Source organism: Callithrix jacchus, chromosome 17, assembly GCF_049354715.1.
Source record: "Callithrix jacchus isolate 240 chromosome 17, calJac240_pri, whole genome shotgun sequence".
NCBI lineage: Eukaryota > Metazoa > Chordata > Mammalia > Primates > Cebidae > Callithrix > Callithrix jacchus.
This window is the reverse complement of record NC_133518.1, coordinates 65,669,393-65,687,698: the sequence shown is the minus strand read 5'-3', so window position 1 is coordinate 65,687,698 and position 18,306 is coordinate 65,669,393. Positions and strand designations below refer to the sequence as shown.

The 18,306-nt window shown below is 36.3% G+C and overlaps 1 protein-coding gene across 28 annotated transcripts in view; it reads left to right on the top strand.

The window, feature by feature from the left end:
* SLC4A7 (solute carrier family 4 member 7) overlaps positions 1-18,306 on the top strand; it is a 102,305-nt gene that overhangs the window by 68,056 nt on the left and 15,943 nt on the right. For 23 of the 28 annotated variants that reach the window (XM_035278177.3, XM_078354419.1, XM_035278180.3 and 20 more), the window contains 8 exons: positions 4,198-4,331; positions 5,732-5,977; positions 7,899-8,004; positions 10,715-10,876; positions 11,261-11,374; positions 14,357-14,518; positions 14,703-14,954; positions 17,435-17,503. In XM_035278177.3, the coding sequence (XP_035134068.1) occupies positions 4,198-4,331; positions 5,732-5,977; positions 7,899-8,004; positions 10,715-10,876; positions 11,261-11,374; positions 14,357-14,518; positions 14,703-14,954; positions 17,435-17,503 (1,245 nt within the window). The remainder of the gene's footprint in view (positions 1-4,197; positions 4,332-5,731; positions 5,978-7,898; positions 8,005-10,714; positions 10,877-11,260; positions 11,375-14,356; positions 14,519-14,702; positions 14,955-17,434; positions 17,504-18,306) is intronic. The other 5 variants (XM_078354421.1, XM_078354420.1, XM_078354417.1 and 2 more) reach the window with 1 other exon arrangement.

Sequence of the window (18,306 nt, the reverse complement as noted above, 5' to 3'; positions counted from 1 at the left end):
GTGGAAAACATGGGGAATCCATTTGAACAGAAGATGCACAGTTGAGGTAAAAAAAAAAAAAATTTTCTTTAAAAGTTTACTTTGGCTTGCTGGATGAATGGTTTTATAAATTGAGTAAAAGGCTTGAATTGTCTTTGAAGTGGGGTGGACTGGGAGAAGACACCAGTTGAACTGATTCTGGGTGGGTCATGGGGGTCTTTATCAGTGGGGCTACTTCATATCCTGTAAGGTATCCTAGGATTAGTTAGAGCCACATGGTGACTATTAACTACTCAGTTCTGGCTGGTAGGCCCAGACTAGACTATTTAGAGAATAGAACATAATGGTGGAAACTGTGGCTTTTTGAAGTGGCATTTAATTTTGCTGTTATTAAATCTGTGTGAAAGTAGCTAAAACTTTTATTTGGAAAATATAATTGAAAGCTTCATTCATTCTTTGATATGACTAAAATGCAAGTTTTTTATGTTTTCCTGTTCCCAGTTATACTTAATTCAGAGCTATGCTGCTTTGTTAAATCTTGAAAGGCATTTCATTGTTGTTGTTGATATGCATTTTAATGGCATTTAAATGAGATGACTTGTAATTCTTAACTGTATTTTACTTAATTGTATTTACTCTTGGGAGAACATTCATTTTTTTTTTAATAGATCAAAGGTTTAAAAAATAACCAAAGCTCAGGCATGGTAATTATTCAGTTAAAATATTTCGTGATCTAAACATGAAATAAACCTAACAACTAAAGTTTTCGTTCAACTCTGAATTTACTTTTGATTATGTGGAATCTTTTTCCTTAGTCTTTAATTGCTGTATCAAAGATCCATATTTTTACAAAATTGCTTTATGTGCTGTCACAAATTGTGCATGTAACTCTGCTGGTTCCCATGGAAATGTATTTTATGTGTTACCATCATGGAATTGGTGCCTCTTTGTCTATGAACTGTCATTCACTGCCTGCCTGTCTCTTCCTGCTGCTTGATGTCTCGTACATGTGATAATGTGTTTGGCGTTGGGGGAATATAGATACGTGTAAGAAGAGCCTGTATCTTCTGTCCTCAAGGATCTTAAGTGAAAAAGACAAATGATTAAGTGAAAAAGACAAAAGCAAATAAGTGAAAAAGACAAAATAGTATATACATAGTGCTTTGCCACACATGAGTGAGATAAAGGAAGAGCTGTAGGATTTGAAATAATAGAAATAGAGGAAGCAGAAATATTATGGAGGAAAATGATAAGGGGATATGTGTTAGTTAACAGATGTTATATTAGAACTTCAAGTGGAAATGGAGATACTAGAAGGTACAGTTCCAGAGTTTGTAGAATGGTAAGGAGGAAATGTAAAGATTGGGAATCATTTCTGTAGGAGTAAGGCTGAAATATAATAGAGGAAGTTAACAAGAAAGATAACTTATAGAGAGAGGAGGAGAGGGAAAAAGTGTGAAACTACTAGATTTACAGAATGGAGGAGCGATGGGATGGAGGAGGAAAATGATCCTAGCAAATTAGAGACATAAACCTAAGAGAGGAATCAGGATGATGAAATTCTGTGAAAACCAAACTAGAGTTTTGAAGAAGAAGGGAAGATTAGTAGGAGTATTTAATGATTTAAAAGAGTAGTGCAATAGAGGATATATATGTGTGTGTGTGTGTGTGTGTGTGTGTGTGTGTGTGTGTGTGTGTGTGATGGGAAGGTAAGGGTAGGTAGGGCTTCTACCTAAAAGTTAAACTGGAAACTTATGAATGTGAGAATGAGGTAAAATGGAAACTTATGAATGTGAGAATGAGGTAGGCAGGCAGTGTAATAAGCTGTGATTTCTTTAGGGAAAGACAGGTAGCAGTATGGCAGTGAACATAGAAACACTTCAAAAATTAGAAAAACAAAAGGTCTTCATGTGGCAATATCTGCTTTTCAACCTAAGATTAGGGGAGGGGAACCTGAATTTGTACCCATTTGCCCTTGTTAATTTTTTTTGCCATCTCCTTTCTTCTTGTCTCAATGTTTTGCTTTTTGTCTCTGTATGTATACCATTTAGACATTTTTTTCCTTTGTTTCTGATTTTTTTTAATTTTTTTAGATAGGATTTCACTGTGTCACTCAGGCTAGAGTGCAGTGGCATGATCTCGGTTCTTTGTAGTTTTGACCTCCTGGACTTCTCTCATAATCAGCCTCCTTAGTAGCTGGGACTATAGGCATGTACCACCACGCCTAGCATATTTTTTGAAGAGACCAGGTTTTGCCGTGTTGCCCAAGCTGGTCTTGAACTCCTGGGCTCAAACAATCCACCTCCCTCAGCCTCCCAAAGTGCTGAAATTATAGGTGTGAGCCACCTTGCCTGGCCCATTTTTTTTTCCTTTGACTTAACCTCTTCATAAATTTATTCTTAAATATGCTTATTATAATTGAACTAAGGATTTTCTTTTTTTTTTTTTGAGACGGAGTCTCGTTCTGTCAACCAGGCTGTAGTGCAATGGCACGATCTTGGCTCACTGCAACCTCCGCCTCCCAGGTTCAAGCGATTCTTCTACCTCAGCCTCCCATGTGGCTAGGACTACAGGTGCCCACCACCATGCTCAGCTAATTGGCCAGGCTAGTCTCGATCTCCTGACCTCCTAAAGTGCTGGGATTACAGGCGTGAGTCCAGCGAACTAAGGATTTTATGATGGCTTAGCAGTGTCTTCTAAGAAGAAATGCTTTTCCCCCACAGGCAATAAAACAAATTTAGCTTCAACAGTTAACAAATGTGTCATTAACATGGTCCCTTCTCTTTTATGTTGCCAAAAGATAAATTTGTTTATCTTTGAGTTTGATCCTGTTTTTATTCTAATAGTTGAGTTATACTTTCATTGCAAAGTGTTATTTTGTGATTTTGATTTTGGGAGATGCCGTTCTAGCTAATGATGAGAATTGCTACCATTCATTCACTGTATTCTGTATGCCAGACACCATGCTTGCTAGGCGTTTTTGCAAATACTATTTATGTTCTAGTTATCGTTACTCCCATTTCAAAGTGAGAAAGCTTAGGCTTGGAAAGGTTAAGATACGACCATGGCTGAACACCTCGTAGTACTTAGTCTTCCCACCGGAAATCTAGTTTCGGAAGCCCTCCTGTTTGCCTGTAGCTGCACTGCCTCTCATTTCAGGAGGATTGTCTCTTACAAGCTTCTTTTTTCCTCGCCTTTACCCATTACGGGCTGGCTTTTCTGGATAGTACATTCCAGTTGACCTTGATGTTTGTATGTGGTAAACTATTCTTTCCTTTCTGATTCCTTCCCCGTTTGTCTAATGGCATAGCTAATCATCTGATAGCCTAATTAATTAGAATGTAACGTTGGTGGTGGTACAAAATTAGTGTACTAACTTTGATTTAAATTCTCTTAGTCTTTACTTTTCTCTTTATCTTTCTTGCCGAACTTTAGTGATAAGTATATCAGTTTGGATGATTAAGCCTACCATATTAGATTAATTTCTTTAAAATATGTGGAAAGTTTTGTTCTTTAGAAATCAGTTTGAGAAAGGGTCACATGTTGATTTATCACCTGTTCAAAAGAATTTTTTATAGCAGTTATTTTTTGTAACACCATACTGAGTATTTAGTATTTTTGATTTTTCAAATGAACTATTTCAGCCATATAAGGTACTCAAAATAATTATACATATCCTTCTGTACTCACAGACTTAAGAAATAAAACATGTATAGATGAAGCTGAAGCTCTTGCGTGTGTGTTTCCCATTTGCTCTTTGCTCCTTTCTTTCCACAGCACAGGTTGGGTATCCCTTATCCGAAATGCTTGGAACCAGGAGTAGTTCAGATTTTCGATTTTTTGGGGAATTATACTTCTGTTTTAGCATCTTTTATCTGAAATCTGGAGTGCTCTAATGAGCATTTCCTTTTGAGTGTCATATTGGCACTCAAAAAGTTTGGAATGTGGAGTTTTAGATTAGGGATACTCAACCTGTATTGAGTTTTGAGTTAAGGATGATCACAGCAGTTTCTTTTTAATATGCAAAAAGATAACAAGTTTTCTTGTGTATTTAAAATGTATTTGAATTTTTTATATTTTAAATTAAAAACTCAAAGTGGTGTTGACTTCATAACTGCTTGATGGGTGTTTTTATTCAGATGACTTACATGTATTATAGTAGGTAAGAGAAATGTTTATGATGTATTGCTTTTATTCATTTCTTTTTTCCTTAAACAGAGTGCAATAGAGTCTCTTTTTGGAGCATCATTAACTGGGATTGCCTATTCATTGTTTGCTGGGCAACCTCTAACAATATTGGGGAGCACAGGTCCAGTTCTAGTGTTTGAAAAAATTTTATATAAATTCTGCAGGTAAGTAATAGTCCTCTACTTATCACGTGTGTTTGGATGTATATACAATTATATATGAAATTGTTTATTAGAAGGGAATTATCTAATTGCTGAAAAGTAATGCATTCTCATTATTTTTGAGCTGCTGTATGATTGACCACACTCTGGTCCCTTCCATTCTTAATCCAGTAACTTGGAGATGAAGAAAGTAAGATGGTCTTTGAGTATAAAATCATTGGATTCGAATGCGGACAAGCAAATAACTTGAGGGCTAAATACAAATCCTTTGTGCTAACAAATTTAAACCAGTAAGAAGGTGTTAATCTGAGTTGGGTTGAAGCAATCAGAGTGAAGTGTCAGTTTCTGTTGGTGAGGTTGTTCACACTGCAGAAATGACTATAGCGTACTGTAGCTGTTAGACTTTGAATTCAACATGGCCAGTACTGTTCCTAATTTTATTTATTTATTTATTTTTGAGACTGAGTCTCACTCTGTTGCCCAGGCTGGAGTGCAGTGGTGTGATCTCGGCTCACTGTACCCTCTGCCTCCCAGGTTCAAGTGATTCTCCTGCCTCGGTCTCCCGAGTAGCTGGGATTACTTGTGCTGCCACCATGCCTGGCTAACTGTTGCATCAGTAGAGATGGGGTTTTACTTTCTTGGCCAGGGTGGTCTCAAACTCCTGACCTCAAGTGATCCACCCACCTCGGCCTTCCAAAGTGCTGGAATTACAGGCGTGAGCCACCGTAGCCAGCTTCTAGTATTCTTCTTTTTGTGACATAAAATAAATGAAGTTTGTATATTTTAGCTTAAACAACTTGATGCTGTGACATATTTGATGGATCCAGCTCTGTTTTTTGATTCTGTGCCCACTAAACAAGTTTAATGCTATTCCAATCTGGTATGCCACATAGACTAATAGAGAATGCAGTGATCTGAAGTATGGATTCTGGTAGTAATTTCCTGAAGTTTAAAATAATTACTTTCTGTGTGATAATGGTGAGAGAGGAGGGTAATGGTAATTAATGATGGTAATGATGTTGGAGCTGATTACTGAATTGACACATATGGCATCTTAATCTTTAGAGGGAGTAAGATGCAGTGGTTTTTTAATATAGACTCCATATCTGTCATTTACTCATAACTTATTTATAAAGTGAGCTCTAATGATTTTGAAATATTTATCGCCTAGTGATTTTCACTGTAAATCTTTTATATAAGTTAAAACAAATCTATTAATAAGCTAGTCTTTAGTTGAAGCAGAAGAATATGTTATTTCTGTAGTTGTTATTTTGTCATTCTGTGATTCATTCTCTTTTAGGAATCATGTTTTCATGCTATTGCTGCTGTTTGCTATGACAAATTTTAGGTACAAATACTATTCCACATATGTTTCTCATATTCATATTTTTCTTTCTAAACAGAGATTATCAGCTTTCCTATCTGTCTTTAAGAACCAGTATTGGTCTGTGGACTTCTTTTCTGTGCATTGTTTTGGTTGCAACAGATGCAAGCAGCCTTGTGTGTTATATTACTCGATTTACAGAAGAGGCTTTTGCAGCTCTTATTTGCATTATATTCATCTACGAGGCTTTGGAGAAGCTCTTTGATTTAGGAGAAACATATGCATTTAATATGCACAACAACTTAGATGAACTGACCAGCTACTCGTACGTATTTCTCTTTTTCTCTAATACTAAAATGTGTTTTTGCGAAGATGTCAAAGATGAATTTTTTTGCAGTGTGATAGTGTAACTAGCTATAACTACCTGACTAGCCATGTGATGGTGACGTGTTTGTTTCAGATGAGATTTTGTCGAAGCATTCAGTGGACAAAAATATAGTTGGTAAAATTCGGTCTTTTTTGTCCACTGAAATAGCTTATTCGCGTGTGTATGCTTCGGTCTTCTGTTTGAGTTGGATTGGCCAATTTAAATTTGATTGTTTGGCAGTTGATCCACCATATATTTGAATCGAGCAATTATTACGTTGGATCTTATATTCTTTAAATCCTAGATGTATGATAGAATGTAGACTATATTTTTTATATTTGTATATTCTTCAAATTTTGCATCATTAATATTTTTAAAGCTTGATAATTTTTAATGAAAGTTATTTCAATACATTCATCTGCTGTTTAGTGTTTTCCTTTTGATGAGAAAAATATGCAATGAAAATCTTTTTAAACTCTAAAATAAAATAGGATTTGAAAAGAAATGTATAGTACTTAACAAAAATTTGGCAAGTATATTCAGTAAAAGTAAAATATGCTCTAAAAGTAGACATATCTAAGTAGATGCCTTTATCTGGTGTCTTTAGCAGTCACGCTTGGTATAAATGTGGGACTGCATTTGATTGATTTACAGGGAATAATAATGGTTACCAAAAGACACAAAAGGATACAACTTTTCTTTTTCTACCCACCTAAGCCCCAGATACATATACTTACCCCCTTTTGTTTATTCGTCCTTCTTCCCCTGCTACCTTTCCTTGCACACTCTTAATGGACAGAATAAAGAGGATATGAAAATTCCTGTGACATTGACCTATTTGAATATACTAGTTACATTATGATGCCAAATTGGAAGCCTTAATTAAAAAAAATTTTTTTTGTCTGTTTTTTCTTGCCTTAGGCTTTTTTGACCTTTATAAAGCATGACTTTTATAGTTAGTGTCAGCCAGTTAGAGCAGTGTTTTCTTCTATGAACAGCATTTATTTGGCCAACATTCTGTGAGCATCTGCAGGCACTGTATTAGGAGTGTTGCCTAATTTATATTATAAATTATATTTGTAGTGTTACCCATTCGCATCATAGCCTCTTTTGTGTATGAAGAAGCTGACTGCTTTGGAGGTTGAAACTTGCCTTAGGTCAGTCAGCTGCTAAAAGCGCCTGGATGGACTCCAAAGTCTGTCTTCTTGCTTTTTCTCAAACAGCTCATAATCGAGTTTGGAATGTTCATGATTATTTTTTTTTCATCTTTTAAGTTCGTATTTAAAAGTTGCTTTGCTTATGTGTGTTCTAGCTTTTTTAGGTGGTTGAAATAGTTCTGGATATGAACTCAATACTGATTTCCTTATGACCCTCCTAGTCCTGTCCTGATGAGAAACTATTTTTTATTTATTTAAGAATGAGCCTTAAGATCAATAAAGGGTGACTGTGAGTAGGTAGGGCTGGTCAGATATAAAGAATTAATGGTAGTATAACTTTTATTGGGAATCTATACGTGCGATGGGGGTTTGGGAAGAGACAGCAGTAACTGCTATGGAGGTTGAGTAGAAAAGCTTTAGTGGAGACTCATCTTGCTAAACTTGGTGGACTCATCTCAGATTTTTAAGTAAAGTAGTGCTTCCCACCAAGGACACATCTTAACTAGCTTCATTCACTAAACATTTTGATATTTGTATTTCTATAACCTAAACTTTGTTCCATTCTGTTGTTTCTGATGTAGTTTTCACTTTCTAGTCTCCATGCTTTGTAATGTGGGAAAAAAGTGAAGAAGTTAAAAACTACCACAGTGTATAATTGATTTAGTAAAATGTAAGCATGAAATTCAAGATTCTTAAAAATGTATCCTACTCTAATTTCTCAGATGTGTATGTACTGAACCTCCTAACCCCAGCAACGAAACTCTAGCGCAATGGAAGAAAGAGAATATAACAGCACATAATATTCCTTGGAGAAATCTCACTGTTTCTGTGAGTATATTCTGAAATAAAGGGTTTTAAATATATATTGATATGGTTCTGTTAGCTTTTTCTAATTAGACATACTTTCTTCTTGATTGATGGATAGGTAGTATGTTTTCAGAACACAGTATTGTTTTAAGCAGATAGTAGTTGCCACTTTTTTTTTTTATGTGTGATGCGCTCAAAAGCATAGGCTGAAAAGAATGAAACTGGTAAGAGAGATAAAGGTGGATTATATGTGACTTCCAAGATATGATCAGTATAAAGATGTGAATATACTTCTGTTTTCTAATTCTGCTTAGATTGATATGTTCAGAGGAAGTGTTTACTGGGACTGTGGCTGCATTTACCGGACTTCACAATATTTTATATCCACTCGTCCTGCCTTTTTATCCATTCATCTGCTCCATTGACAACTTATTTAAAAAATCATGAGTGCTGTGCTAATATCCTGAATACCTAAGTTAACATTGTCTAACTCATCAAGACTAGTCTGGGTCGAGCATTAAGGGAAGAGAAAGGAAAAAGGATAAAAACATGTAATAAACACCTCCCGTGTGCTGAATACTATTATAGATGTTTGTGTTCTGTTGGGGAATATTGTCCTAACGCTAGAATATTTATTTTTGACATTTCCAAAGTTGGGAATTAGAAATAAAGTTGAAAAGTTTGCCAGCAGTCAGAATTAAAACTAACATCCCTTGCTTTTTATATCATATAAGTTACTGTAGGTCATTCCTTTCTCACTAAAGGTGATAGTCACTAACTATATAATTTGGAGGATACTATCTGAAATTTTATTCCATTGATGATTTAAGGCTGTATTGTCCAGTACAGTAGCCGTTAGCCACATGTCCATTTAAACTTAAATTAATTAAGATTAATCAAAAGTTTAGTTTTTCAGCTAACTAGCCACATTTCACATGCTCAGTCAATTCGTGTGACTATTGGCTTCTGTATTTTCATTTCTGTGATGGAAATGTTAAATTATCTGTATCATCTAATACATCTATTTATTGGCAGTGCCGATTTAAAGCAGTAAAAGTAGCTAGGCATGGAGGTTCACACCCATAACCTTAGCACTCCTAGGGGAACAAGGCAGGAGTATTGTTTGAGTCCAGGAGTTAGAGACCAGCCTGGGCAACATAGCAAGGCACCATCTTGACAAAACTTAAAAAATTAGCCTGGTGTGGTGACTCATCCCTGTAGCTAGCTTACTGGGAGTTTAAGGAAGGAGAATCACTTGAGCCCAGGAACTGGAGATTACAGTGAGCTGTAATAGTGTCACTGCTCTCCAGCCTGGGTGACAGAATGAGACCCTGTCTCTAAAAACAAATAAAATTAACATACATTCATGCTTTACTGTTTTATATTTAGAAAGTCATTTTTGTTAAAGAAGAGGTATACTTAATAGAGGTGTTCAAGTAAAAGTGATTTGTTACAAAGAATTCATTTCATGATGGGGAAGATGTCTTGATCCATAGATATAAGTGCTTTCATGTTATCCCAAAGGGCCATGTGGGGTGGGTTTTTTGTTTTGTGGTAATGGTATAGCTTTTATTTTCATATCCATGGAATGGAGTAGGTTTACTAGTCTCAGCACACGGCATGTGAAAACAATGGAACATTTAACTATTTTTCTTTCGGTACAACTGGCTTGTTTTGTTAAAATGAGCTCCATTAGTTTATAAATAAGAAAAGGAGAACTTTAGTAGTATCTGCTTCTGTTAATTTCTAGTTGCAGTTCAGTTATTTTTTTCCCTAAAGGAAAAATCAAGTCAATAGTTTCTATAATTGTATTATATTATGCCATATTATTGATTATATTACTGATTTAATGGATTTTTTTTTTTTCTTCAAGGAGGAGTCTTGCTCTATCACCAGGCTGGAGTGCAGTGGTGCAATCTCTGCTCACTGCAACCTCCGCCTCCCTGGTTCAAACGATTCTCCTGCCTCAGCCTCCTGAGTAGCTGGGATTACAGGCTCATGCCACCACGCCTGACTAATTTTTGTATTTTTAGTAGAGATCGGGTTTCGCCATCTTGGCTGGGCTGGTATTGAACTCTTGACCTTGTGATCCTCCTGCCTCAGTCACCCAAAGTGCTGGGATTACAGGCGTGAGCCAGCGTGCTGGTGTATTAATAAAAATTTTTTAATGGTCATTTTACTGTTCATGGTCCTGTGCTTTTAGTCTGAAGGTACTGAGTCAAGTCAGAAAACCTAACAATTTTTATTACTGATTTTAACTTAGGTACTGTAGCCATCTCTTATCCAGCATCGTGAAAAAGCATAGTATTAATTTTCTTTCTGATACTTTTGTTTTAAACCACTTGTTCAGAAGTAAAGGAAAAGCAGTAAAATTGTGGACAAGCAAGAATGCAGAAGAAACATTTCACAAATAATACTCACTATGAGCCTTTCACTAAAGAAAGTAAGGAAAGAAAGGAGTATATGAAGTGACTTGGCAAAATACTCTATTTTAGTGACTTGAGATGCACAAATTTTTTCAAATTATAGCATCTTGAACTCAGGATATATATATATACAATTAATTGGAAGTGTGTTATAGTTAACTGGTGAATGTTTTTTCTTTATAAGGAAAACAAAATTATGATGCCTCTTACAATCAGTTGCATCTGAAGAGTCAGTGGAATTCATGAGTAATTTATTGGATGCTTAAGAATCTCCATTCTCTTTTTTCCTCTCTCCTTGTTTCCAGGAATGTAAAAAAGTTCATGGTGTATTCATAGGATCAGCTTGCGGTCATCATGGACCTTATATTCCAGATGTACTCTTTTGGTGTGTCATCTTGTTTTTCACAACATTTTTTCTGTCTTCATTCCTCAAGCAATTTAAGACCAAGCGTTACTTCCCTACCAAGGTAACTGCGATGCAATTTTGGAATTCTGGTATTTATATTTCTAGTTTTTATGTCTTTGGTTTATTTCAAAACGGTACTATGTTTTTTGAGGTTAATACTCTATGCCAATGGTTAATAATTATTATTCATAGTGAAAAATGTATATTATATGCCTGAACTCACAGTAGAAAGATGATGGTACAATGAGAGTTGCTAGGTTAGTTGTGAAATGTGTTTTTTATCTTTTTGGAAAGAAATACAAATGTGTTTCACTGTTAACATTGTCACTAGTTAAAAGCTCCATTTATACTTCATAGTGACAATTTTATCAATGAAAGGTGTTAATTATTTAGAAAGAACCTGTAGTATTTCTGTGTTTATATTAACATAATCCCTTTAACATAGGTGCGATCGACAATCAGTGATTTTGCTGTATTTCTCACAATAGTAATAATGGTTACAATCGACTACCTTGTAGGAGTGCCATCTCCTAAACTTCATGTTCCTGAAAAATTTGAGGTAAGGATTAAAACAAGTGTCCGTTTGTTACTTGGAATACTGTACCATTTTAAAGCAAGATACCATTTTCTCACTAGTTACTTTTAAAAAGTATGTAGTCTCTTTGAAGAGCTGATGCTTTGAAAGGAAATAATTTGCATGTATTTTTCATATGTATAAACAATGACAATATGGACAGAAAAGAGACATGCGAACTTAAAAGTATCAATGCTGGTCCATTAGACAGAGTGAATGAAAATATTTGTGGTAAGGTATAGGGAGCCATTTAAAAAACAAAAAGAAAGTGTATGCTTTCCTTCCTGGAGTTCTTGCTGTACCTTTCAGGGTGAAGGAAACACCCTTTATTCTTTAATAAAGAAGTAACCCAGGCTGGGCGCAGTGGCTTACACCTGTAATCCTAGCACTTTGGGAAGCCACGCCAGGCGGATCACTTGAGGTCAGGAGTTCAAGACCAGCCTGGCCAACATAGTGAAACCCTGTCTCTACTAAAAATGCAAAAATTAGCCAGATGTGGTGGCCTGTGCCTGTAGTCCCAGGTACTCAGGAGGCTGAGGCAGGAGAATCACTTGAACCCGGGAGGCAGAGGTTGCAGTGAGCCGAGATCATGCCATTGTACTCCAGCCTGGGCAACAAGAGCAAAACTCTTGTCTCAGAAAAAAAAGGTAACCTAAAGTTGAATTTTCTAAGAGTGGCATGGAGGCTCTAGTTAAATTTCTGGAAGGGTAATATATCTGACAGTAGTTGGAAAGCTCCATGTAACAATTTCCAGCAGCATCAGGAGAAAACGAAATGTGTTCTATGAGGAAAATGCTATTTGATCTGAGCATCCATTTGAATTTTCTGCTTTCATTAGCAACTTCGAATATATTCATTTTCCTTTTGCTCTGTTTTTGTTTTCTTCCATCCTCCTTTGCTTATGCTAGAAGGAAAGATACATTTTAAGTAGTGTCATTGGTCATATTTAATTTAAGAGGTTATTACATATTTAATTTAACAAGTTAGATGACTTCTTTCAGAAGGAGCTCATTTAAAGGGGATCAGAAATCAGGAATATAATGAAGATCATTTTATTTTATATTATAAATGATTATATTATATATTATTTTATAATATTGCACTGAGATAAAAAAATGTTATTTTTAAAACCAGTAGTTTATAAAGTAGGGAACATGGGTGGAAAATAATCTGCCAACAATTTTTAGAAAGTCTGTATTTTTTACATAAAAATATGAAAATATTAAACTTTAAGTTTTATGAGACTATATAAATAAATGAAACTACAAATGAATATTGGTTCAAAACTTGATAAAATTTCTTGTAATCCTGGCCTAAGTTCCTTATTCTGGTTCTTAAATATGTCCTTGTTATTCATTTATTGATATGCCTTTCAGGTAATAGGCTGATTTCAAGAGGCATAAAATATACTTGTGGAAACAAATCAAGGAACTCTTAAGAGGAAATGGCAGGCCTGGCATGGTGGCTCACATCTATAATCCCAGCACTTTGGGAGGTCGAGGCGGGTGGATTACCTGAGGTCAGGGGTTCGAGACCAGCCTGACCAACGTGGAGAAACCCTATCTCTACTAAAAATACAAAAAAATTAGCCAGTCATGGTGGCGCATGCCTATAGTCCCAGCTACTTGGGAGGCTGAGGCAGGAGAATTGGTTTAACCCTGGAGTCAGAGGTTGTGATGAGCTGAGATTTTGCCATTGCACTCCAGCCTGGGCAACAAGACAGAAACTTGCTCTCAACAACAACAAAAAAGGAAATGGCATTGTATAAGTAGGTTAAAATATTTTTATTCATATACTGCATTGAGTGTGAGGTAGTTTCACGTATGTCAGTGTGGGAAGATTGAATTACTTGAACTTTGAAGGTAATAAATTTCCCTTTTGTGTTGACAAATGTTTTCATGAAGAAGAAACAAGCTTAATACCAAGTCGAGGTAATAAACACATGTGTTTAGGTTTCAATATAGGCACTCCCAAACATACTAAACTCTCTTGATCTTTTAAAAAATTTTTGCTATAAAATAAATCTTATATTGTACCATAAAAATGTATTCGTATCTTATTAAGTGTCCTGTATTTTGCTAGTAGTTGCTTTGGAAATATCATGTATTGAGGACTAGTTCTCATTTAGTGCTGACCCTGTCAAAATCCCTAAGTCCTATAAAGCAGTTTAGTTTAGGAATTTAGTAATAGATTGATTTCACCTTATATGAGTTCTGCAGGAACATGTTGAAATGATATTCTGGTTTGCTTATCGATTTCTACATAACAAACTTTTGAATAACAGCCCTTTATTTGTTTATAATTCTATGGCAGTTGGGACTAGGCTTAGCTGGTTAGTGGTCTGCTGTATGGGCTGCAGTCATCTAGTGGCTTAATGGAGCAATATGCTTTTGTTGGCATGTCTTGAGGCCTCAGCTCAGATGGTTTAAACAGCTGGGAGAGTTGCCTGTGGAACCATACCCCACATGGCGGCCTTCCCCCCTTCCCACTGCAGCCTCCCTCCTGCCCCCCACACACACTCACCACCATATAGACTATATTGAGGATAGTCTTATCCTCAAGAAAGCTTATCTAGACTTACTCGAGAGCATAATTATTTCAGTGTTAAAAGTGAGTTAGAGAAGAAGCTGCAAGGTTCATTAAGGTTAAGACTTAGAATTCACACAGTGTCACTTTGGCCTTATTCTGTGGGTTAAAGTAAATCACAGGATCATCTTGGTTTCAGGGGGGAAGGAAGCAGATGCCACCTCTAGGTGGAAAGATTGAGTCACATGGCAGGGGGTCTACTTGCAGGGATAGGAGGAATTCCTATAGCCATCTTTGAAAATACACCATCTATCCAGAGATTTTTAATTCACTTGTTTTCTATTCCTTGGTATTTCTTAGAACAGATCAAGTCTGTGCTTTAGAAATTTGGTACAATACAGGAAGGGGACTTTTTAAAAATTATTTTTAATTTTTTAACAGCCTACTCATCCAGACAGAGGGTGGATCATAAACCCACTGGGAGATAATCCTTGGTGGACCTTATTAATAGCCGCTATTCCTGCTCTGCTTTGTACTATTCTCATCTTTATGGATCAGCAAATCACAGCTGTAATTATAAATAGAAAGGAGCACAAATTAAAGGTAATTTCAGAATTTTGCCTTAAGCATTGTGATTCTTCAAGGGTTTGAGGTGTTTTCATAATGATTAGAACATTAAAAGGTGCAAGATGAAAATGAGCTTCTTCCCTCTTTATAATGAGTGTAGAATTTTAAATTGAGAGAACAGTTTAGACTTACAGATACTTATGTTCATTTCACTTTGCAGAAAGGAGCTGGCTATCACCTTGATTTACTCATGGTTGGTGTTATGTTGGGAGTTTGCTCTGTCATGGGACTTCCATGGTTTGTGGCTGCAACAGTGTTGTCAATAAGTCATGTCAACAGCCTAAAAGTCGAATCTGAATGTTCTGCTCCAGGGGAACAACCGAAGTTTTTGGGAATTCGTGAACAGCGAGTTACAGGACTAGTGATTTTTATTCTAATGGGCCTCTCCGTGTTCATGACTTCAGTCCTAAAGGTAAAATCTCTTTATTGCAGTGTTTTAAAATCTTATTATAACGTTTATACTTAGTTATGTGAAAATGAAACATTAAAATATACTTAAAATATCTAAAATTAGATTTGTTTTTTACAGTTTACTTGGAAAATAACGTCATTAGGTTTTTAGTATAGCAAGCATTTCAGTGGTACGCTGTATCTATTTTTAAAATAATGTATGCCAAGTGCAGTGGCTCACACGTGTAATCCCAGCACTTTGGGAGGCCAGGCAGGAGGATTGCTTGAGGCCAGGTGTTCAAGACCAGCCTGGGCAACATAGTGAGACCCAATCTCTACAAAAATAAAAATAATTAGCCAGGTGTGGTGGCATGCTCCTGTGATCTGAGCTACTCAGGAGGCTGAGATGGAAGGATTGCTTGAAGCTGGGAGGTCAAAGGTGCAGTGAGCTGTGATTGGGCCACTGCACTCCAGCCTGGGTGACAAAGTGAGATTCTGTCTCTAAAAACAAAAACAATTATAATATGGCAAATATCAATATGTATAAACCACTCATAAACAGAAGTATTTGTGGGGGAGGGGAAATGACCTCAGTAATTTTTAAGAATATAAAGGGGTCTTGAGACCACAGAGTTTGAGAGCTTCTGACCTAAGGTTGTGGTGTCTTTTCACCCATGACTCCATCCTCATTCTCCCTTTTAACACATCCCTCTTGTTGGTTTCTACTTTTAGTTTTAGTACTATTATAAAAGTTGTTATTAGCATGTACATTTTGTGCTATGATGTTAACTAAGCCTTCCTTGCTTCTCCTGTAAGTTAGATTATAGAAATTTAAACCCTCTGGGGACACATAAATGGTGTTACGATGATATTTGCTGAGGACTAAGCCGTGTGATTTGCCTGCAGGGAGGCAGAAATATACACTGTTTTACTCCAGCCCAAGCCTCAAGACCAAATAAGTTTTGCTAATATCTGTTACCTTCCCTTACTGTAAAAAATTATATGTGTAGGTTCCCCTTTTTCTTGTATTCATTTTTTGTATTGATAAATTATTTTTATGCATGGTACCATGAATGGTGAACTTGTTGAGAGTTCTTTTTTTAAATTCCAGTTCTGTGAAATCTCATTTTCAGATATTTAGGGAGGCAGTTAGGCAGGGGCTTTTCATTTACCGTGCTCACTCAGTATCCTCAAGAAACTTGTGCCTTCTGTCTGCTGTGGGAACTATCTTGCCCTCTTTACTTCCTCTTCTACTGACTCTGTTACAAATTTCTTCAACTCCAGCTAAACAGATCTCAGACCTTCTGAATTTGTTATCCTTCTTACCCCTTGCTATTAAAGAAAATTTCCTCCTTTTTTCATATCATTATATGGGTGTTCAGTCTATCAAAATTGTTACTAAAAAAATTTAGTTATTTTGATATTTATAGATTTAGTTTTCAGGAGTTTTTTCATTCTTATTTCCTTTTCCTATCATTCTTTTTTTTTTTTTTGAGACAGAGTTTTACTCCAGCACCCAGATTGGAGTGCAGTGGCATGATCTCAGCTCACTGCAGCCTCTGCCTCCTGGGTTCAAACGACACTCGTGCCTCAGCCTCCCAAGTAGCTGGGACCACAGGCACACCCCACTATACCCAGCTAATTTCTGTATTTTTGGTAGAGATGGGGGTTTCATCATGTTGGCCAGGTTATAGCCACAGTGATCCACCTGCCTCGGTCTCCCAAAGTGCTGGGATTACAGGCATTGCTTAGATTTTTAAAAATACCTTTTCTTCATAAATTGTTTCTTTTTTTCCAGTGTCCTTAGAAAGATATGCTAGGTTGTTCAGAAGAGGTATAGTAGATGTGGTTTTCCTCTGTAGTTTAATTCATTTTTCCTTGTAGGACTCTCCCTTAGGTGAGAGTGCTGTTTATGGTTTTTGAGTAAACAGATGGGCTCTGTTAATAGCCAGGCTTCCTTGTAGGATGAATATGTGTAAACCATGTAGGCATTTGGGATTGTGGTAACTGCCAAAGTAGTAAGGACTTTATTTTGGAGGTAGATTTTAATTATATTCAGTAAAGGCTACTGCATAATATTCACTGCAGAGGTAGTGATGGCAATGATAATGGGTAACATTTTTTGTGTGGTTAATATGTGTCAGGTGCTTTTCTGAGCATTTTATGTATTTGAAGTCACTGAATCTTTGTGAACAGCAATTTGTTACAGAAACTGAGGTGCAGAAAGGTTAAGTTTTGACTTAAAGCTAAGTCTGACTGCAGTACCCCTGCTCTGTAAAAAGGAAGTAAACAAACTCCCTTTTTAGGAAGCAATATGTAGAAGATGAGCAATTTTTCAAGGAGGTTATTGTATATTAGCAATTTTCTTATGTGTGGGAATGTTAGGTAGGTTTAATCCTCATGATTGAAGGATCTTTTAATTCTCGCCCCATACTTATTCACTGATTATGTTTTTGTGTACTTACTACTCATGAGTTCTAATTGTGGTCATTTTACTTACAGTTTATTCCAATGCCTGTTCTGTATGGTGTTTTCCTTTATATGGGAGTTTCCTCATTAAAAGGAATCCAGGCAAGTTTTAAATATTGAATGATTTTCTATAGAAACTTGATATTTTTAGTATGCAAAGATTGTTTTTATGATGGTAGTGATTTATTCTCAACTCTGACATTTTTGGGGGAGGTTAGTTTTCTAACTGATGACTTCAGACAACATTTGTCAAGTGATTGCTTACTACACGTTTTTTCCTCCAGAGAGTGAGATCATGAGCTGACATGGTTCTTACCTGTTTTTAATTGAAGGCAATGAAAAGCCCTATAACTCAATCAAGACCAGTATAGTGAGAGGGAGGATCAAAAGGATTGGATTGGAAAAAAGGTTTGGTACTTAAAAAGGTAGATATTAGTTTCCTGTAAAAATAGCCAGACCTGCCATTTGTGTAACACAATACAGCTTATAAAGCCTAGCATATACATCATTTTGTAATCCTCAAAACACTAACCATTTGGCAGAGAGGAAAGGAAGAAATCCTAATGTAAATCAGGAAACAGAGAAATAGAAGGTACTGAAGATTATTAGCTAAGCCAGTGATTTCATTATTTTGTTTTAATAGTTAGTGGGAAGCAACCTAATAAAACTTCTTAAGGTTTGTACTGATCTAATTTTAGTATAAAAAATTTGGGGTGGCTCTGGTGACTCATGTCTGTAATCCCAGCACACTGGAAGTCTGAGGCAGGAGTATCACCTGAGGCCAGGAGTTTGAGACCAGCCTGGACAACACAGTGAAATCCTGCCTCTACAGAATATTTAAAAATCAGCTGGCTATGGTGGTGTGTCCCTGTAGTGCTGGCTGCCCAGGAGGCAGAGGTGGGAGG